The sequence below is a fragment of the Macaca thibetana genome, chromosome 9 (genome assembly GCF_024542745.1).
Source record: "Macaca thibetana thibetana isolate TM-01 chromosome 9, ASM2454274v1, whole genome shotgun sequence".
In the NCBI taxonomy this organism is placed as follows: domain Eukaryota; kingdom Metazoa; phylum Chordata; class Mammalia; order Primates; family Cercopithecidae; genus Macaca; species Macaca thibetana.
In genome coordinates, this window is record NC_065586.1 from 32,022,271 (window position 1) to 32,045,962 (window position 23,692).

At 38.2% G+C, this 23,692-nt stretch overlaps 1 protein-coding gene across 5 annotated transcripts in view; it reads right to left on the reverse strand.

Annotated features, from left to right (window-relative positions):
- Positions 1–23,692, reverse strand: part of EPC1 (enhancer of polycomb homolog 1) — a 113,172-nt gene that overhangs the window by 15,278 nt on the left and 74,202 nt on the right. For all 5 annotated transcript variants that reach the window (XM_050805445.1, XM_050805443.1, XM_050805442.1 and 2 more), the window contains exons 2-10: positions 22,406–22,565; positions 10,533–10,678; positions 9,929–10,135; positions 9,442–9,590; positions 8,223–8,382; positions 3,847–4,023; positions 3,675–3,764; positions 3,445–3,593; positions 1,464–1,816 (exon numbers count right to left, since the gene is read on the reverse strand). In XM_050805445.1, the coding sequence (XP_050661402.1) occupies positions 1,464–1,816; positions 3,445–3,593; positions 3,675–3,764; positions 3,847–4,023; positions 8,223–8,382; positions 9,442–9,590; positions 9,929–10,135; positions 10,533–10,678; positions 22,406–22,565 (1,591 nt within the window). The remainder of the gene's footprint in view (positions 1–1,463; positions 1,817–3,444; positions 3,594–3,674; positions 3,765–3,846; positions 4,024–8,222; positions 8,383–9,441; positions 9,591–9,928; positions 10,136–10,532; positions 10,679–22,405; positions 22,566–23,692) is intronic.

Sequence of the window (23,692 nt, forward strand, 5' to 3'; positions counted from 1 at the left end):
GATAAAGACCTTTATGATGATCCACTTACACTTAATGATTAGTAAATGTAATGTATTTTCTTTCCTTTATGAATTTCTTTTTTTTTTTTTTTGAAACAGGGTTTTGCTTTGCTGTGAAGGCTGGAAGGCAGTGGCACGATCTCGGCTCACTGCAGCCTCGACCTTCTGGGCTGCTATCACCTGTCTCCTGAGTAGCTGAGACTACAGGCGCTCACTACCACACCCAGCTAATTTTTGTATATTTTGTAGAGATGGGGTTTCACCATGTTGCCCAGGCTAGTCTTGAACTCCTGGGGTCAAGCAATCTGCCCACTTTAGCCTCCCAAAGTGCTGGGATTACAGGCATGAGCCACCATGCCTGGCTCTATAAATTTCTTAATAACATGTTCTTTTTCCTAGCTTGTTTTAAGAATATAGTACAGAATACATATAACATACAAAATATGTATGTTTGGACTGTTTATGTTAACAGACTAATGGACTGTTTATGTTATTGGTAATTCTGGTCAGGAGCAGGCTATTAGTCAAGTTTTTGGGGAGTCAAAGTTATACATGAATTTTGGACTGCATGGGGAGGTGCCCCTAACCCTCATGTTGTTCAGGAGTCAACTGTACATTTTTTAACCACCAAGTAAACTAGTTTACGGAACATTTTCTGGAGGTCTTTAAGAATCAGAGCAAATGTTCATATTTATGAAGCAGTTTAACTATAATCCTACAGGGTGAATTAGGGGAACAAGAAATATCTTTAGAGTCCTTAGATTACCTTTACAAAAATCAGTAGTAACATAATTCAATAGTGAATTTCTACAATATATATGCTTCAAATAACACAAACTTATGCTTTAAAACAGACAGCTAAGATTATAGGAATATTTTAAATAAACAGCATTTATTTTAGACACATTTCAAATAAAAGCCACAATAATCAAATAGATATTATCTGAAACGTTTCAAAAATATTAATCCTTTAAATGTTCTTCTCTGAAAAATTAGTTTATCTTTAATAAATTATTCTGAATTACTGTGTCAGCATATAAGGTTATGAATATATATTCACTTGCTGGTCTCTATGTTAAAGAAGACTAGGTAAAAACTAGAGAAATATCTGAACATAAAACAGTTAACAATTTGTGGCCCATTTTCTTCTCATATTATTGAAAAATATGATAAATCTTGTAGTTCACAGACTATATCCAGGAAACAAATGTCACATATTAAATAGAAATAAACCATCTTTGTACGCAGGTATGTTTAAATGAAGACACATACATACAAACTCCTATAGCAACAGGATTCAAATAAATACTTAGACCAAGATCTTTCTTTTTCTTTTTTTTTTTTTAACTGTTTCAGAGAAAAGGACTTTAAGCCATAAATGTAACAGACCACACAGTCAAACAAATGGCAAATGGTTGGACCTGATATTTCTATAGAAATGTACATCATAACAGTCAACATACCAAAGTGTGCTGAACCACTGCTACTTTTACTTTGCGTAGAGGTACTGCATGTCTGGGTCCCAGGTTGTGCTGTTCCTGTTCGGTTTATACTCCTATATAATTTTCTACAGGAGAGTTCATCATTGTCACTGTCATGTAGGGATGGTGTCCGAGGCCTAAAATGCCGCCATCTACATGATTTGATATTGACTAGTATCTGACTGAGGTCTTTAGAGAAAGATTTGTCCGAGGTATTTGTTTCTGAGGTATTGGCAAACTGATTGACTGGAGAATGTTGTGGTGAGGAAAGCATTTCCAAATCCAGATGGTGAAACACACTGTCATAGTCTGAATGAGCTCTGTCCAGTAAGACCCTATTAAAAAATCAGATAAGAAACAGTTATTTAAAATAGCTATTCAAAGATTATATATGAAATCTTTTTCCTTTTCCCCCCAACTGCCAAAAGGCCAACTCATACTGAATATTTAAAGCTTTAAAGTTGATTATTTTAGTATTTGGTTCTTATAGGCTACAATCTCAATTTCTAATAAAAGTTCTTTTAACAAATGGTTTTTCAACCAAAGATTTTCACTTCCATTACAAAGCACCAAAATGAACGCTTTATAAAATGTTGCGAACACATTTATTCTATATTTAAGCAAAAACTTCATTCTTTTGGGGGGAAAGGGCGAAAAAAGAAGAAAAGCAACAAAAAACATAGTATTTTATACCATTAACATTTCTTATAGACAAAATATTTGAGATCCACTACTCTAGAGGATATATTCTTATGTTATTGATTGATTGAGATGGAGTTTTACTCTGTTACCCAGATTGGAGTGCAATTGTGCAATCTGGGTTAATTGCAACTTCCGCCCCGGGGTTCAAGTGATTCTCCTGCCTCAGCCTCCCACGTAACTGAGATTACAGGCGCCTGCCACCATGCCCAGCTAATTTTTGTGTTTTTTGTGGAGATGGGGTTTCCCCATGTTGGTCAGGCTGGTCTCAAACTCCTGACCTCAAGTGATCCACCCACCTTGGCCTCCCAAAGTTCTGGGATTACAGGTGTGAGCCACCATGCCTGGCCTCTTGTTATTTATATAAACATTATAAATGACTCCAATTCAAAATAACATTGATTAATGTTAGTAATAGAATAAAATATAGCCAATGTAGAGAATTTTCACTGCTCCTGATGTCAACATAGTGATGGAAAAAAACGGACTAAATAAAATGTATTTTAGTGCCTAGATAATTCTTAACCAATGTTTAAATAATAAAAAAACCCTCTGCAATTAAGAGTTAAAGACAAAAAAATATATATGTATAAGCCATTGGTTTATCATAATTATACCCTTAGGTTTCTTCCTGAAAAATCGCCTTGATACCATTATTTGCTTTCCCTTTTAATTTTCCCCACACATTATACATTAACGTCTCTCCATTCCTTGAGTTTGTGTTTTGCCATTTGTTTCCTGTCCCTATACAAACAAATTCTTGCATAAAGTCATTTAGAGTATGAAGGAAGGAATTCTACAAGGTTTAAACAAAGGAAGAACAATTAGATCCTGACAAACTGGGATGTTAAGATCAGGTTATGCACGGATCCTTTTCATTGTCAGGTTAAACTCATTATACTAGTTAGTGTGAAACAACTTTTTTGCAGTTTCTTTAACTTAATACACTGTGCGCAATCAGGATTTACACTTGTCTTCATCTGTTGCCTTTTCTCACAATTCTATCCCTTGATAATTTATCTGAAGTTTTCCACCTTGCGGAGAAAAGCAGGTCTCATTAGGGACCCATTAGAGTTATGACAAAAGCTATGGATGTGTAAGAACCAGGTAGTACAGCAACAAAAATATTTTAGTCAACAAATCAGTTAAGAATAGCACATAGGAACTAATGAGTTGTTCAGAGGGATTACCTGACTTTAAAAGTTAAATTCGATCACCCTAATGCCTAAAAAATCCTTCTGCTAAGAATACAGAAATACCTTACCTTCCACCGCGCCCAACCCGTCTTCGTGCAAATCCAATACACCTTTGGGGTACGGTGAGAGTAGTTAAGCAGTATCTATATCGCACATCCCCTAATCCTCCATCTTTAGGACTAGTCCAAGGCCAGTTGCCAGTTTGGTCTAAGTGAGGCTTAAAAAAAAATCCAAATTATTTAATTTTGTCAGTTAAAGGTAAACAGTTTGTTATTTACAAAGACAGTCTGAAACTTACAGCATAGTACTGACAGCCTGCTTTCCTACGGAAAGCAAAAGGACCATCAGGATCATTGTCTTCCTCAGCTTCCGAAGAGCCAGACAAAACCTTTAAATGAAATAAAGAAAGTAGGTCAGATATGTGACTTCCTATATCCCTCCTCAACGTTCATAGAGAATTGTATTTGTACCTGGGAGAGGGGTTCTTCGTCTGAGCTGGGAAAGTCATACTGATTCAGATCTTTAGCATTGAAAACTGGCAGTGCAGCAGGACTCGTCTGTTGGGGAGCAGCAGCGGCAGACGATGGTAAGACTTTGGGCTTCTTTTCATATTTCCGTTTCGGTCGGATAAGATCGGCTTTATCTTGCTGCAACAAAGACATGAATTAATTATACACCAGAAACCATGTTCAACACACTTGCAGTTTTGGGGGAAATTTTAAAAAGAAGTTTATTGCTATAATGAGGGCATTCATATTCATAAGAGACACAAGACTCTATGTTTGGCCATCTTATAGTGTAAAGTCTAGAGAAGTTGGCCTCCATGAAAGCATAAATTTATCCTACAATCTAAATATAATCACACAAACAATTTTGTTTCAATTAAAATAAAAGGAGAGAACAGAAGTTCTCCAACTTCTGAAGTCTTACAACTGCAATTAGTATATTTACTGCTGGTTCCTCTCATTTTCTTAATTTTCTATGAAAATTCTAGAAGAGAATTTTTTTTTAAAAGGGGATTGTCTAGTCCTTATTCTCATGAAATAATAAATATAGGACAAATAATAATGAAAATGTCTTCGTATATACAGAAAGCAAACTACAGAAAACTGTTAACATAGTAGAAAACAAAGCCATAATACTGAGTGAGGGGGTTATACAAATAAAGAGTAGTAAGGATTTGCGGGCTGAACAATGAAAGCTTTCTGAAATGGTGAATTTTGAACAGTTTTAATGGATAAAGATATGAAATCATTAAATAGGGGAAATTCAGGATAAAATATACAGGCAAGAGTAACTGAGCTGATGGAACACAGCACATTAGAAACATGGATTACAGATGATGGCAAAGGTTGGGAGAAGTATGAATTTGGTATGTAGGCAATAGGTAAGGTAAAGTAGTGGCAAAAATTGTATTTGTTTTTTTTTTTTTTTTTTTTTTTGAGACGGAGTCTTGCTCTGTCACCCAGGCTGGAGTGCAGTGGCCGGATCTCAGCTCACTGCAAGCTCCGCCTCCCGGGTTTTACGCCATTCTCCTGCCTCAGCCTCCCGAGTAGCTGGGACTACAGGCGCCTGCCACCGCGCCCGGCTAGTTTTTGTATTTTTAGTAGAGACGGGGTTTCACCGTGTTAGCCAGGATGGTCTCGATCTCCTGACCTCGTGATCCGCCCGCCTCGGCCTCCCAAAGTGCTGGGATTACAGGCTTGAGCCACCGCGCCCGGCCAAAAATTGTATTTGTCGGAAAGAATAAGATCATGGCAAGCACCACGGTTATGTAAATACACTAAATATTTATGTTACGTTTTATGTAGTTTATGACATTATGGTTTTTTGGGGAAACCACGGCTTTCCCAAACCATAGGGCATCTCTCTACAATTTCTACTGTTGTATTTGACAGGATAATCAAATCAAAAGCTGGCCATGGCAATGCAAAACGTTATTTAAAAATTAACATCAACCATCAGCTAGGGCAGTGCTTGAGGACTACATTATTATCTATTACTTTTTTCTTTTCTTTTTTTTTTTTTTTGAGATGGAATCTTGCTCTGTCACTTAGGCTGGAGTACAGTGGTGCGATCTTGGCTCATTGCAATCTCTGCCTCCCAGGTTCAAGTGATTTTCCTGCCTCAGCCTCCCAAGTAGCTGGGATTACAGGCTTGCGCTACCACACCCGGCTAATTTTTTTTGTATTTTTAGTAGAGATGGGGTTTCGCCACGTTGGCAAGGCTGGTTTCAAACTCTTGACCTCAAGTGATCTGCCTGCGTCTACCTCCCAAAGTGTTGGGATTACAGGCGTAAGCTGCCGCACCTCGCCTAAAGTAAGTAACTTTTAAGCTGAGTGGCACATACTACAGAGGAAAGCAAAGAATAGGATAATTAATCTTAAAATATGAAAACTGAAGGATAATACTAAAGTAGTTCACAAAATCATGTAGGGCTCAGATTGGGGGACCACATTAAAACAGTTAAGAGTGGGAGGCCGGGCAGGGTGGCTCATGCCTGTAATCCCAACACTTTGGGAGGCCGAGGCGGGCAGATCATGAGGTCAGGAGATTGAGACCATCCTGGCTAACACGGTGAAACCCGGTCTACTAAAAATACAGAAATTAGTTGGGCGTGGTAGTGGGCGCCTGTAATCCCAGCTACTTGGGAGGCTGAGGCAGGAGAATTGCTTGAACCCAGGAGGCGGAGGTTGCAGTGAGCCAAGATTGCGCCACTGCACTCCAGCCTGGGCAACAGAGCCAGACTCCGTTTCAAAAAAAAAAAAAAAAAAAAAAACCAGTAACAGTGGAAACAATCCCATTAAGCTTTAAAGATACATTTAGAACTAATATATTATAAATGCAGGACATAAAATTTAGATAAATGCAAAATTTAAATAAAAACATTTACATGAGTAAACTAAACCAGTATTTTGGGGCACAGTTCTAACTTTCCAGATTACTGAAGAGAGTAACGAGAATAATTCTATTCTTCCTCCCATCCTCCCCTACGTTTTTTAAAAATCAAAATGTCTATGTTAACAAAGTGGGGAAAAAAAAAAAGTTCATGTTTTTTCACAAAATGGTCTGGTCCCTGGCACTGCTTTAAACACCTCCCCCCGGTCCCCTCCAAAAAAAGTCCAGGTTGGGGAAATCATCATTCATTCAAACTGGTGTGGCAGGTTGTATATTCAGGCTGGAAGGTCTGTTTACCACACAAAAAAAACACCTGTGTGAGAATGATATTAAATGACACAGGGGAGATAAAACTGATGACAAATTTGCCCATTCCTCAAATTAACTGGTATGGTAGATGCAAAGTTTCAAGAAACATTTTTTTTTTTTTTTTTTTTGAGACGGAGTCACTCTGTCGCCCAGGCTGGAGTGCAGTGGCGCCATCTTGGCTCACTGCAAGCTCCGCCTCCCGGGTTCACGCCGTTCTCCTGCTAAGCCTCTGAAGTAGCTGGGACTACAGGCGCCCCCCGCCACACCTGGCTAATTTTTGTGTGTTTTTAGTAGAGATGGGGTTTCACCGTGTTAGCCAGGATGGTCTCGATCTCCTGACCTCATGATCCGCCCGCCCTGGCTTCCCAGAGTGCTGGGATTACTTACAGGCATGAACCACTCGTCCAGTCATGAAAAATTTCATACAAAAAAATGCGTAAGGTACTTTTTCCTCAGATGTACACTTTCCAAGAAAGTGCCACTTAATTAACGGCTCCCCTTTATTTACCTCGGTTTCCCTTCACTAATTTTATTTCCTCTCACAAATTTTATTCTTCACAAATTGTGATTTGTTTAAATACGAATCTGTCAAATATTTCCATTTCTAAATCATTATATTACAAACTATTAAGATACCAAAATTCCTTCTTATACACGATTGTGTCCATAAAAGACAGAAAAACTTTGAGGCCGGGTTCGGTGGCTCACGCCTGTAGTCCCAGCACTTTGGGAGGCCGAGACGGGCGGATCACCTGAGGTCAAGAGTTTGAGACCAGCCTGGCCAACATGGCGAAACCCCATCTCTACTAAAATTACAAAAATTAGCCCAGCATGGTGGCGCACGCTACCTGTAGTCCCAGCTACTAGGGGAGGTGAGGCAGGAGAATCGCTTAAACTCGGGGGGTGGAGGTTGCAGTGAGCTGAGAGTGTGCCACTGCACTCCAGCCTGGGTGAAGAGCAAGACTCCGTCTCAAAAAAAAAAAAAAAAGAAAGAAAAACTCATCTGATCAGGGAGGATTTCATCTCTTTCTCCCTAACTCTCCATATTTTGTATGAATTATTTCAATACTTCATAATCCTACAACTTGTAAAAGGAGGATTTTTCCTTTTATCAGATATAGTAACAAAAGCTTCCCTTTATAAGGAAGAGAAACAAAAATAAAATTTTAATTATAGATTAAAATTCTGCTTTTCTTCATATTATGGCACAATCATTGCAGTATACATTAAGGTGGGGTTTATATGTATTTATCTTTTTTTATCTTTTTTTTTTTTGAGATGGAATCTTGCTTTGTCACCCAGGCTGAGTGCAGTGGTGCGATCTCGGCTCACTGCAACCTGTACCTCCTGGGTTCAATTAATTCTCCTGTCTCAGCCTCCCGAATAGCTGGGATTGCAGGCGCATGCCACCACGCCTGGCTAATTTTTTTGTATTCTTAGTAGAGACGGCGTTTCACCATGTTGGTCAGGCTGGTCCCCAACTCCTGACCTCGGGTGATCCACCCACCTCCGTCTCCTGAAGTGCTGGGATTACAGGCATGAACCACCGTGCCCAGCCTATATGTATTTTTCTTTTTAACCTTCATTCTGATGATAAAACACCATCCCATTATACTATTATCACAAAAACATTAATCACCTTATTAACTTTGAACTCCTTCACATCCATTGTTTCCTGGTGTTTAAATTGACTGCTATTAGTAATAGGAATGATGGGGATGGCATAAGTAGGTTTCATTGGCTGTCTCTGTGCCATAACCTCAGACATGATCTCTCCATTGTAATCGCCCAAATTATACCTAAAATTATACAAATGAAAGTTTAAAATTATATATATTTAAGGAATACAATGTGATGTTTTGATATACATTTATACTGTGAAATGATTACCACAATCAAGCTAATTAACATATCCATCACCTCACATAATTACCTTGTGTGTATATATGGTGAGATTACTTAAGATCTACTCTTAGCAAATTTCAAGTATATAATACATTGTTATTAACCATGCTGTACATTACGTCTCCAGAACTTACTCATTTCATAACTGTAAGTTTGTACCCTTTGATCAACATACAAAATATGTAATTTTTATTTGTCAATTATACCTAAATAAAGCAGGAAAAAGAAAATTTTGGAAAGTTAATTTTGTAAGTATTTATCTTTATAACCATTAATAACTAGCTGACTGGGATGTAATTATTAAATTACATTTAAGGCAAGATTGTAGTTAAACTTTGACTATTCAATGTCTCTTAAAATTAAAGATTACATAATTCCTTTTGTTTCTTCCTTTTACTTTTTTGGCTTATAGCGTTATCATGGCATATAAATAGAGGACTGTGGGGAAGAAATCAAAAGTTGGAATTTTAATGTAGCAATTTTGGTGAAAGATTTGGTGAAGAAGTTGAAAGTAATGCCTAAAATGGTGCTATGGATCTTTCTGCTAATTAGAATTGCCTGGGCTTTAAAAGCAATTTTTCTAAAAGTAACCACAAGAAATTTAAAAGTGGTTTTCTTTGGGGATAGGGTCTAGAAATAGGGCAGGGTTTTTTTTTTTAAGTTTTCATTGTGTACCTTGCCAAATGCTTGAGTGGTAAGATATATGGGCCTTTCCCCCTCTTTCTTTACCCTTTTCTATTTAACAGTCCAGTGTTAAGTGAATCCAGTCACTTTTAAAGAAAATAGAAGAAAACATGTAAAAGTGTAAAAAGTATCATACCACAAATTTAAAGTCTCTATTATTAAAAAAAGATATTTCTGTAATTAGATTATTACATAGGAAATAAATTAACTCAATATACAAAATGTTAATGGCACTATACTTCCTCTGACATTATTAAAATACACATTACCTCTTTTCCATAATTTCCAGTGTTAAGTGCAATAGCTCTCTTTTACTTTTTTCTCTTCTTTTTATCATCTCTAGAATAGTAACAGCTCGACTTAGATCTCGTCGCAGCTTAAGCATTTTTTCGTAAGAGGCTTCATCATTTTTGCGATTCTGCAAATGTGAAGTTGCTTGTTTAATGTAAGTATTTCTAACTAGTGGTATAGTTACTGACCCATTAAATTTATATATTTGAAGGGTTAAATTAGAATTTAAAGACAATAAAAGGGAACACAGATCACCAGGAAATCAATTTTGTATTGATTTTTAAATGGATTAACATTAAAATATAACATTAGCTGCATAATAAATCTTAAGTTCAATTTATTTTAAGTATTTTTCTTATAATTGGAAAGTCATATTTGAATATAAATTAAACTATAGTATTGAGATAGTCATAACTATAATTATTATATAAATAACTATCAAAAAAATTCTTCAAATTCACTTACTTTTCGAGTCTGCATTTTTTCAGTACGCCTTCTAAAAGCCACATAAGGATCATTTGTGCTGGAACCATCTCGCTTTTCTTGTTTTACTGATGGAATAAGAGATGGCCCTCGACAGTTTTTTCTCTTTTTAATCCAATATTCATAAACTTCTCTAATTAGTTCATCATCTTCTTTTAGCAGTAGTTTGGCTTCCTGCAGACTGACTGGCTAAATGTAAAACCATTATGTCATTTTCATACAATACACATACAAGGTTCATCAGTATTTACTTCTAAATTTAAAGGACAATAATCGATACTACAACATTATTAACAAATGGGAAACTTGAGGAGTACATTATCCATGTCAGTCACTGAACTAGGGTGCTTTATATACATTATTTAATCTTTACAACAATTCCAGGGGAACCGAGGCACAGAAAAATTTAAACATATTGCTCAAGATTACACAGGTTACTGACAAGCAGAGATGAGATTTGAATTCATACTTTTTAACTCTAAAGTCTGCCTGATTACCCCCAACCTACAATCTCACACTCTTTCCATACAATACAGTTCTTTACACAGAATATGTATATACTTGTTATATACAAATGAAATTGTACCTGCTGACCACTGCCTTTTTCTAGGCGGTCAATCATCTCCTCAAATTGCAATGGGCAGATGTCCATTTTCTTTTTCAGTTTATTCACAAATACTTCATCTTCAGAATCCAAATCATAATCTGGCTGTTCAGCATCCAAACTAAAAGCTGACAGAAGGAACCATATGCAATCATTTACTGTGTGAATTCACCAACAAAAACTTCACAGATGTCTGCATAAAAACAAGACCTACACTTTCTAAAGAAATAAGAAAGAATTTCTGGATTTTGTTTTCAAAGTTGCAAACAATCTAAGTTTTTACAGATTTGTCTTTCACATTTAAAGTTAAAGAAAGGAGATTATCTTCACTATGAATATACATATAAGTAATAAAAGACAACGGATGCGACCCCCTCCAACCACTCCTAAAAGCAAATAAACTAGAAGCCTATTATTAAGAACATAAAGCAATCATTAAAACTTACTTGGTTGAACCATGTGCAAGTGCCATTTTTATAGCTCAAAAATCATCACATAGGCAATTTTTACAATATAAAAGGAGAAGGCTTTTAAATAAGATTTTTTTCTATAATATTTAAGTCCTATTTTGTAGATTATTCAACTACTTTACCAAAAGCTACGGGAGCGGTCTGTAAAGCTGAAGTGTTAGAAGTCACTATCAATAACAGTACAGATTGAGAATCCCTCATTCAAAATGCCTGGGACCAGAAGTGTTTTGGATTTTGGAATATTTGAATATAATGAGATTTCTTGAGGGTGGGACCCAAGTCTAAACACAAAATTCACTTTTTTCACATATACCCTATATGCATAGCCTGATGGTGATTTTATGTAATATTTTGTGCGTGAAACAAAGTTCTGACTGTGACCCATCATCACATGAGGGCAGGTGTATAATTTTCTACTTGTGGAATCACACTGGTGCTCAAAAGTTTCGAAATGTGGAGCATTTCAGATTTTGAGTTTTCAGCAGCCGTCACTCAGTGAGTACATTCCTGCCTAGGAAGTTTGTTTCTCCATGGGAACACTGTCATGTTGATGGAAATGGGAGGATCTCAGATCTGCTGGCAAGAACCACTGCTACTATCAAATGTTGTTTAATTACTTACCAAAATTAAGCTAAGTTGATATGAATATGATAAGCAAAACATTAAACAGCTTTAACATAAAAATTTGTCTCACATCTTTCCCTTACTTAATTCCTTCTACTAACCTTAGATTCCACATCTTTAGAATGGTATAAGGCCCTTTTTTCCTATTCTCTCCAGTGTCATCAGTTCTTTATGATCTAGTAAGATCAGATTTCATTGATTTCATCCAGTATGCTATTTCATGATACTGCAGGCCTTTACAAAAATCCCTGTTTTTCTGCTTGACCACCAAGAAGGCAAATGCTTATTTATTCTTTTTAGCCCCCAGCCTGGTATCACTCCTCTAGAATCCTTTTTTGATTGTTCCCCACCCAAGAAGTGGTTCCTAACCAGTTTCATCTTTTTTAGTGGCTAAGAACCCACTTCTTATACTTTATAATGTACTTGTTAAGCATGCCTCCCTATTAGAATGTGCATGATCTCTTTAGGGAGAGGCATGCCTTCTTTATTTCTGTACCTCTAAGTGGAGGGTAACAGGTTTCACCTTGTATACCACCTCTACTTGCAGTACTCTACTGAAAAGTATTCTAATGTAACCTCTATTAAAGTGGGGGGAAATAACCTCCAAAACCAGTCAGACATTAAAGTCTGTGATAGGTACAAAGAGCACTATTTGGCTGCCAAATACCGCCACCTCTGCTTAAAGCTTAACATAGTGTCTGGCCTGGAGAAGTAAAAAAATACTGGTACAGTTGAATGTATTTTTTCACTGTTTTATTTTTTATTTTGACCTATATCACTTCGATAACATTCCTAATTAAAATAAGTAAGTATTCAGACTATAAAAATTTCTAGACGTTAACATCTCTGTACTCACAGTACCTGCAATCATGGGCCCTCCAATGATTTTCCATCATCTCATTTTGTCATTATTATGTAAACAGGCTTTTAGAGATCCTCAAGTTGACTGAAATTGTTAGATTAAAAACACTTGATGTATTTTGTTCCTAACCAAAATAATGCAGGTCTGTGTTGTCTGATATGGTAACTACTAGCCATGTGTGGCTAACTGAATTTATATTAATTAAATAAAATTCAGTTCCTCAGTCACAATCGCCACAGTGCTACAATAGCTATATGTGGCTAGTGTTGTATTAGCACAGATTACAGACCATTTCCATCATCATAGAAAGTTCTATTAAATTAAGAGCACTGATCAAAATAATCCAGAAAGCCAAATTGATAGCAACCAACTAGCAATGTTTTCAATGTTCTGGTTTTTTTTTTTTTTTTTTTTTTTTTGAGACAGAGTCTCTCTCTGTCACCCAGGTTGGAGTGCAATGGGGTGATCTCAGCTTACTACAACCTCTGCCGCCCGGGTTCAAGTGGTTCTTCTGCCTCAGCCTCCCAAGTAGCTGGGATTACAGGAGCCTGCTACGACGCCTGGCTAATTTTCGTAGTTTTTTTTTTTTTTTTTTTTTGTAGTAGAGACGGGGTTTCACCATCTTGGCCAGGCTGGCTGGTCTTGAACTCCTGAACTCATGATCCACCCACCCCGGCCTCCCAAAGTGCTGGGATTACAGGCATGAGCCACCGCGCCCGGCCAATGTTCTGCTTCTTAAGGTTGTATTTCATTTTTAGGATCTCATTTACACACGACAGTCTGGCATCCTCTTCTTTGGATCGTATCACATGTCAAACCACAATCACAAACCTTAATTATTCATAAAAACAAAATGAGCTTGCCAAGGATCACTTTGCTTCGCATCAAAATACAGGCTCTGGTAGATACTATATTATCAATGACAAGTCACACCCAACATATCAGGGGCTGTATCAAGACTGAAAAGGATGATTTCTATGATACAAATCAAGGAGCTCAGGGTCTTTCCCTCTGACGTTAACAAGGACCTGAGTGTCCAAGCCCTTTTGCCTCTGCAAGAGGCTTTTCTTTTATTCAGTGCAAACTCATATAAAATCTTAAACAGGGGCCAGGCACGGTACCTTCAGATTTTCTGGGTCATGTTATTGGGTGTGTTCAAAGTAAAAAACAGGGTCTAAAGAAAAACAGGCAAATAGGTCATCTCTTCTAATTAAGTTCTATCAATTAAAGTTAGACCTAGCTTGTTAATAATTCTTTTTTTTTTAGATGGAGTTTCGCTCTTGTCGTCCAGGCTGGAGTGCAACGCCGTGATCTTAGCTCACTGCAATCTCTGCCTCCCAGGTTCAAGTGCTATTCCTGCCTCACTCAGCCTCCTGAGTAGCTGGGATTACACGTGCCTGCCACCACGCCCGGCTAATTTTTGTATTTTTTAGTAGAGATGGGATTTCACCATGTTGACCAGGCTGGTCTCGAACTCCTGACCTCAGGTGATCTGCCCGCCTTGGCCTCCCAAAATGCTGGGATTACAAGTGTGAGCCACCGCACCTGGCCTATAATTCTTCAATAATGAGAACTACACTGTGGAAGCTGGCTCCTTTAAAAATATTCTGATAGGAATAAACCCAGAGATGCATACAGGTAAACAAAACACAGTATTATGTGTGATACATAGATGTAGGAAAAAGTATACCATAACTACCATGTAGACATAAAATAAGCCTAAGTAAAATACAATAGGACTTATACATTGGTTAGATGATGATTGTTATTATTTTTGAGATGGAGTCTCGCTGTGTCGCCCAGGCTGGAGTGCAGTGGAATGATCTCGGCTCGTTGCAAGCTCCACCTCCCGGGTTCACACCATTCTCTTGCCTCAGCCTCCTGGGTAGCTGGGACTACAGGCACCCACCACCACACCCAGCTAATTTTTTGTATTTTTTAGTAGAGACAGGGTTTCACTGTGTTAGCCAGGATGGTCTCGATCTCCTGACCTTGTGATCCGCCTGCCTTGGCCTCCCAAGGTGCTGGGATTACAGGCGTGAGCCACCGCACCCGGCCGATTAGATTATTTTTAAAGGAAATCCAGGATGGTACAAATCATTGTATTTAGAGTCTAGTAATAGATATTTACCATGGGGTGGGAAGTATTTGACATCCTTGCCTTAGATCTAAGACAAAGATTAAAGTTTAGTAATAGAGATGAAATGTGTCTATGGAACAAGTGCCATTTATGACTTAAACTAAGTGTGCATTGGGTGAGTATGTCCATAACTTCAAACAGCATTTTAAAAATACAGGAAGCAAATAATGAATGAAAGGATATCTGGATCCATGAAACAGCACACAATGTGGATTAGGAACAGAATATACTCCCTGATTGAAAGGAAGGAAGGAACACTACCCAAGGTTGAAGAAAAATTGTCACAGCAGTTTCAACATGAGCACTAACTACATGATTAATATCTACTTGCAAAGCTCTTGATACCAATTCTGAGCAGCAGAAAGACCGTTGTGAAGGTGTTATTTACTATGGGGTCATAGGTATTTGACATCCTTCCCTCAGATCTAAGACAAAGATATCGCTGACTAGCTAATGAAAATCTTCAGTTTCCTTTGCTTAAAAGCTAGAGCTTGGGGTCACTTCTAGAATGTACTTAGGGAGTGAAAATGGGGAATATTAGATTTGAAATCTCAGATATAAGATCTTTCATACATAGAGTTCTCTGGTTGCTGCTACAGATTTTATCTGTCAGAAAGCGGTACCAGAAGAATATGCTGCAGGGGATGTTGAGGCAGGCAGAGGGAAGGAGAAAATATTTCAGAATCAGAGCACAAAGACAGGATATCCGTTCAGAGAGGTAACAAAAACGTAGGTTCTACTTTAGGAAAAATATATTCATTAAAAAAACTTTATTTAGAAGTCAAAACTTATGCAAGGTGTTGAAATAAAAACAGTACAAGGACACCTGCATACTCTTTACCCAGATTCGGCTATGGTTAAAGTTTTAATTTTGTTTTATTATGTGCACATGTGCTCGTGCTTGTGGGCACTTTCATTATACACGCTATTTTTTCATTTTCTAAGCCATAGGAGGGTACATTATATTCATAATGGCTGTTTTGTTTTGTTTTTTGAGATGGAATCTCACGCTGTCGCCCAGACTGGAGTGCAGCGGTGTAATCTCGGCTCACTGCAACCTCTGCCTCCTGAGTTGAAGCAATTTTCCTGCCTCAGCCTCCCAAGTAGCTGGGACTACAGGCACTTGCCACCACGCCCGGCTAATTTTTGTATTTTTAGTAGAGACAGGCTTTTACCATGTTGGCCAGGCTGGTCTTGAACTCCTGACCTCAGGTGGCCTGCCCACCTTGGCCTCCCAAAGTGCTGGGATTACAGGCTTGAGTCCCCGTGCCTGGCCACCACTCTCTTTTAAGACATAGATGTTCTTTGGATATGTCCCCCTCCCCAAGCCTCCATCATCATCGTCATTATTATTATTATTAGCACATTCCTCACTCTGTGTTTTTCTGATTTTTTTTCTCCATTTTGTGATTAGATTACACATTCTTGGCTAGGTTATTGTAAAATAAACTTTTTAAGTCCTTCTCAGAATATCCACATCTAGAGCCACACAATGTTCATCTGTTCCTCATAAGTAACGACAATTTTGATCACCAGTCAAGATGTTGCCCAATTTTTTTTTCTTCCTTGCAATTAATGAGTGGTTGGTGGGGAGAGCTTAAAGCCATGCAAATCTCCTCATCAAAATTTTCTCTCTTGTTGAGCACGCACTGATGATTCTAGTCTGATCCAACCCTGATTTATGATAATTGAAAAAATGATTTTCTAACCTAGCATTCTTTCTATATTGTATCAATTCAACTTTTTTTTTTTTTTTTTTTTCCTGAAATGGGAGTCTTGCTCTGTCACGCAGGCTGGAGTGCAGTGGTGCGATCTTGGCTCACTGCAACCTCTGCCTCCCATGTTCAAGCGATTCTCCTGCCTCAGCCACCCGAGTAGCTGGAATTACAGGCCCACGCCACCATGCCCGGCTAATTTTTGTATTTTTAGTAGTGATAGCGTTTCACCGTGTTGGCCAGGCTGGTCTCGAACTCCCGACCTCAGGTGATCTGCCCGCCTCAGTCTCCCAAAGTACTGGGATTACAAGCATGAGCCACCACGCCCCACCGATTCTCACTTTTTCATTGGTTTATAATTATTGTACTTACATTGTTGCTCGAACTGTCCCAGAATTAGCTAGCAGAAACCCCTGTGTCTTCATGACACAATATCATCATTTTTTTGAAAGCTTAACATCCAGTATAACAAGATGTTACAGGGTCATCTTGTGCCTACCCTGCCTTAGCCATTTCTCCAAGGCTTCCTGGGCTGTTTAGTGGGGAATAAATTAGAGAATAGGTGCTATGTTTGCTTATTTTTGCTTCTTGGCCCTTACAGAGGAAAGAATTAGAAGCACATTTATCTATCTACCTACCTACCCACCCACCCATATACACAACTGCATATAAAAATATACACATTGACTGCCCTTTTAAAAAAGGCTTCCTTTGAGTATTAAGAGGAGAGTCAGCTATAAATCTAATAAAATGTGCAGGATCTGTATAATGAAAGTTATAAAGTGTCAATGAAAGAGATAAAAAAAAGACCTGAATACTCTGAGTGTCAAACATTGTGTTCATGACCCGGAAGATTCACATAGAAAAGATGTCAGTTCTCTCTAAATTGACTTGCAGATTTAAGGCAATTCCCACAAAAATATCAGCAAGTTTCTTTGTAGACACAGAGAAGTTTATTCTAAAATTTATATGTGAAGGAGAGACCTTAAAATACCAAAACAATCTTGAAAAAGAAAGATAATACAAGAGGAATCATTCTCCCTGATGTTAAAAATTACTATAGAGTTGCAGTACTCAAGACAGCAATACTGTCTTGGGATAAACACAGAAATCAATAGAACTGAGAATCTAGAAATAGATCCACACAACGATGTCCAGTTAATTTTTGACCAGGAAGCGAAAGCAATTCAATAGAGGAGGGAAAGTTTTTAAAATAAATGACGCTGAAACAACTGGACATCAAGAGGCAAAAAAATGAGCTTTGATCTAAACCTCTTGCTTTATTCAAAAATTAACTCAAAATGGACCACAGACTTAAATGTGAAATGGCAAAACTTAGAAGAGAACATAGGAAAGGCAAAGAGCCCTTAGACTCAAAAGCAGGATCCATTAAGAGGAAAATTGAGAAACTGGATCTCATCCAAATGAAAAACTTTTGTCCCATCAAAGTCTATTTAAAAAAAAAAAAAAGATGAAAAGACATATTAAGAAATGGTAGAAAATTTTTCGCGGCCAGGCACGGTGGTGGCTCACGCCTGTAATCCCAGCACTTTGGGAGGCCGAGGCGGGCGGATCACAAGGTCAGAAGATCGAGACCATCCTGGCTCACACGGTGAAACCCTGTCTCTACTGAAAATACAAGAAATTAGCCGGGCGTGGTGGCATGCGCCTGTAGTCCCAGCTACTTGGAAGGCTGAGGCAGGAGAATGGTGTGAACCCGGGAGGTGGAGCTTACAGTGAGCTGAGATCGCACCACTGCACTCCAGCCTGGGCAACAGACTCCATCTCAAATAAAAAAAAAAAAAAAGAAAAAATTTCCAAGTCATATATCTGACAAAGACACTGTGTCTAGAATATTATTTTTTAAAACACCTCAAACTCAACATTAAAAGACATATTAAGAAATGGTAGAAAATGTTTCCAAGTCATATATCTGACAAAGACATTGTGTCTAGAATGTTATCTTTTTAAAAATACCTCAAACACAATATTAAGACACCCATCCCATAGAAAGTAAGCAAAAGAGGCTGGGCGTGGTGGCTCATGCCTATTATCCCAGCACTTTGGGAGGCCGAGGTTGGTGGATCATCTGAGGTCAGGAGTTTGAGACCAGTCTGGCCAACATGGGGAGACCCCATATCTACTAAAACAAAACAAAACAAAACAAAAATCATCTGGGCATGGTGGCACGTGCCAGTACTCCTAACTACTCGGGAGGCTGAGGCAGAATTGCTTGAATCTAGGAAGCAGAGGTTGCTGTGAGCTGAGATTGTACTACTGCACTCCAGTCTGGGCAACAGAGTGAGACTGCCCCTCAAAAAAAAAAAAAAAAAAAAAGGCTGGGGGTGGGGGGCGCGCAAACGACATGCAGATAATTTCACCAAAGAGGATGTACAGACTGGCAAATAAACACATGAAAAGATGTTTCACTTTGGCCATTTAGGAAAATGTAAATGAAAAGTACAATGAGATATTACTACACACCTATTAGAATAGGCTAGGATGAAAAATAGTGCCAACCCCAGTGCTGGAGAGAGATGGAGAAACTGGGTAATATACACCTGGTGATAATATAAAATGGTACATCTACTCCAGGAAACAGGGTGGCAGTTCCCTTCCAAACTAAAAATAGATGAACCCTGCAACTACACTCATGAATATATACCCCAGAGGAAGAAAAACTCATGTTCTGGCTGGGTGCAGTGGCTCATGTCCACAATCCTAGCACTTTGGGAGCCCAAGGAGGGTGGATAACTTGAGGACACGAATTCGAGACCAGCCTGGCCAATATGGTGAAACCCCATTTCTACTAAAAGTACAAAATTAGCCACACCTGTAATCCCAGCCACTCGGGAGGGTGAGGCATGAGAATCGCTTGAACCAGGAGGTGCAGGTCGCAGTGAGCTAGGACTGTACCACTGCACTCCCGCCTGGCCGGCAGAGTGAGACTCTGTCTCAACAAACAAACAAACAACAACAAACAACTCATGTTCTCACAAAAACTTGTACATGAATGTTCATAGCAGCTCTATTTGTAACAATCAAAAACAGGAAACTACCCAAATGTTCTTCAGTAAGTGAATGATTAAACAGACTGTGATGGATATATATCATGGAATACTGCTCAGCAATAAGAAGAAATGAACTATTTATATATCCAACAACTGAATGAACCTCAGAGATATTGAGTGAAAAAAAAGCCAACCTCAAAAGGATACATACTACATGATTCCATTTATGTAACATCCGTGAACATCATTATACAGATGGATAACAGATGAGTGATGGTCAGGGGATGGGAAGAGGAAGAGATACGGTTATAAATAAATAACAAGGCTGGGCGCAGTGGCTCACGCATGTAATCCCAGCACTTTGGGAGGCCTAGGTGGGCGGATCACAAGGTCAGGAGATCGAGACCATCCTGGCTAACACGATGAAACCCCGTCTCTACTAAAAATACACAAAAATTAGCCAGGCGTGGTGGCAGGTGTCTGTAGTCCCAGCTACTTGGGAGGCTGAGGCAGGAGAATGGCATGAACCCGGGAGGTGGAGCTTGCAGTGAGCCGAGATCGCGCCACTGCACTCCAGCCTGGGAAGCAGAGCGAGACTCCGTCTCAAAACAAAACAAAACAAAACAAAATAAAAAACTAACAAGAGGGCATCTGCTGGTGATGGTGCAGGTGAGTGTCTTGATAGTGGTGGTGGTTATGCAGGGCTATGCATGATAAAATTATACAAACATGCACACACACATATGTGATGCATGTCTAACTGGTGAAATCTGCGTAAACTCTAGATTGTACCGATTTTAATTTCTTGGTTTTGATACTGTACAATAGTTGTGCATGAGGTTAATACTGGATGAGGCTAGAGGAACTGTGCAGGAGACTTCTCTGTACATTTCTTTGCAACCTCCCATAGATATAGGGCAGCTAACACAAATTTAGCAGCATTATCTTTACTAATATGCCAAAGTATACATCTTTCCAAAGACAAGTTACCTCAAATTTGTACTGATAAAAAATTTCCTCCCAAATAAGCTACAATTCTGCTGTCATTTATTAATATTTGATTATAATGTCAGGAGTCAATTCCTTTCTCAATATAGTACTTTTTGACTTTACTGACCACATATAATTCACTAGTTATCAGTCAAATGTATTTTATAGATTTTGATCATCAATAAGTAAGCCATCTTTAAGACATGTATTAATTTTTTTCTCATAATGATAATGTAAATTAGTATAATTTTATCTTAGTTTACTCAACCTTGCTTTAAGCTAAAAGCATGCATTTATAAGATAACATAGGTTGTGGCAGCATAACAGAATGATTTGGTTCCAGTTAACATACATGGGGAAGATCAGATCCTTAGCTTTCAAATCCACCTTGACATGATTTTCTGGAAAACAACTTTTTAGGTTCTAATATCTATCACATTTGTTTATAATGTCTGTGTCTGTCTCTTAAATTTAACAAAACACGTGACTGCACAAGTAAACTAGTTAAAATTGGTTTCTCAAGGTGCTTGCAAGGAACAATAAAAACAACATAGGTTTATATTGTCCTAAAAAAACACATTTAGATGGTCCCCTAGAGAAACCTCTTGATCAGGCCAGGCACGGTGGCTCATGCCTGTAATCCCAGCACTTTGGGAGGCTGAGGCGGGCAGATCACCTGAGTTGGAGAGCAGCCTGACCAACATGCAGAAACCCCGTCTCTACTAAAAATACAAAATTAGCTGGGCGTGGTGGCACGTGCCTGTAATCCCAACTACTCGGGAGACTGAGGCAGGAGAATCCCTTGAACCCAGAAGGCAGAGGTTGCAGTGAGCTGAGATCGTGCCATTGCACTCTAGCCCAGGCAACAAGAGTGAAACTCCGTCTTAAAAACAAGAAAAAAAAAAAAAAGAAAGAAAAAAAAAAAAACCTCTTGCTCATAAAGATTAACAAGACAACGAAAGCTGCAGGAATTTTATCTTACTAACCTTTCAATTATTTGTTTTTAAGTTGTTAATTAATTGGAGATTGAATAAAAGCTCTCACAGCTATTTATCACCAAATGTCACACACAAACGATCATTTCTTATAAAGAACTTATCACTATTAAGTGAAATAAGTTCCCAATCAGACCACTAAATTTTAAAAATTAGCATCACTCTACTAGAAAAAACAGATCTGGGTTTGGCAGGCAAGCTATGGCCCATGGGCCAATCTGTTTTTATCAGTAAAGTTTTATTGCAACACAGCCATGTTCATTCATTTTTGTGTTCTCTTTAGCTGATTTTACACTGCAACAGCAGAACTGAATAGTTGTGACAGACTGAATGACCCACAAAGCCTATAGTAGTTACAATCTGACCCTGTACAGAAAAAGTCTGCTGACTTTCACTTACATCAGCAAGTTCTTTTTTTTTTTTTTTTTTTTTTTGAGACGGAGTGTTGCTCTGTCACCCAGGCTGGAGTGCAGTGGCGCAATCTAAGCTCCGCCTCCCAGGTTTACGCCATTCTCCTGCCTCAGCCTCCCGAGTAGCTGGGACTACAGGCGCCCGCCACCTCGCCCGGCTACTTTTTTGTATTTTTAGTAGAGACGGGGTTTCACCGTGTTAGCCAGGATGGTCTCGATCTCCTGACCTCGTGATCCGCCCGCCTCGGCCTCCCAAAGTGCTGGGATTACAGGCTTGAGCCACCGTGCCCGGCAGGAAGTTCTTTAAGACTATTAATATTATTAATTCTGAACAGGAAGAAAACTATTTCTATATTTGAGTTTTGTTTTTTCCCCGCCCCCCTTATCCTACTTGACTGAAGCAGCATAAGATTGTATGCTGGGATGAAACAAAAAATGTAGAATAATAAATGCTATCTTTTCTTGTCAGATATCTCAAATACCATTTTACAAGTTGAAAATGGGCTCTAATAACTCTTAAGCTGATACTGGTCAATGAAACAAATAAGAAAAATGTTCCTGAAGAGATAAAAATCTGTCAACTTACACATAATAAGAGAAATAAAGAAAATACAATCATTAAGAGAATCATTACTTACGCTGTATGTGAATGAGCTGCTTTGGCATCTTAAATTCCCCAGGATATATAGACTCATAGTAAGCAATATTACTTTCTGCCTCTGGGACTGGTATAACCATATTATCCCTCTTCTCGCCATACACCTGCTGTGCTGAAATAGCCCGCTGAAGATGATGTTCCTAAAAAGAAGAAAAAACAGGTAAGTTCGTGTATTTTTAAAAAGTAGCAAACAGATGACATAGACCTACAAAGTTTTCTTTCGCTCATTTGTTTTTAAAATAGAGAGATTCTAGTAGTAGGTCTTAAAAGCATGTTGCTAACACGATACAACTAGTGATAAAATCAGTTTAGGTAGAAATGAAAAAAACAGTGTCAGAAACACTGAATATTTCCTCAATATAGCAAAATGAACTGCCAAAACTGAGAGTTATATAAAGAGATACAAAACAGTTGACAAAAACAAAGCTTGCACTTTACAGATGAGATGTGGAGGAGTTAAAACATTTGAACTTGTTATATAAAGAAAGTGGGCTATGGTTAAAAATATTTTATTGATCCAAATCTCTTATTCATATAATACGTCATGAATATAGAAGGTATTTGAATACCAATCAACTAAATATGATTTCTTCAAAGAAGAGCAGAGGTTATCTCCATTTTGAGTTGAAACTGACAGACTCAAATCCTGGTCTTTTGTCTGAAATGATAACCTTTCATACACTCTTTCTGAGCCGCTGCAGAGTATGTGTAGGGGCAGAAAGCACATTCTCTGGACTCGGGCTGACTGGATTAGAATCCAACTCCGATACTGAAACAGTTTGTGACTCCCGGCAAGAAATCGGTCTTCTAAATCTATTTCCTCCAGTAAGAGAAAAAAAGAATCTACTGTATAGAGTTGGAGATTTAAGTAAGATAAATGTGAGTAAAATGTTTAGTATAATGCCTGGCACAAACAGGTGCTCAAAATAAGTTTTGGTTTAGCCACCACACAGAAAGCTTTTCCTAGTTTGTGATACTACCAACTGCCATATAAAGGTATTAGTCTCATCCAGGACTATCAACACTGAATTTTGGTATATACCTTATTAAATTCAAACACACACACACACACACACACACACACACACACACACACACACACACAAGTTCATGGATAAAAAACATTCTAATAGTATGAAAAGTTCCAGTCTTCATAGGTAGCCTATTAAGAATGCGTATATTCTTCCCAGTATTTTAATGTATATACAAATGTGTGCATATTTAAATATGTAAAGGAATATATATATTCCTATATAAATAGATATAA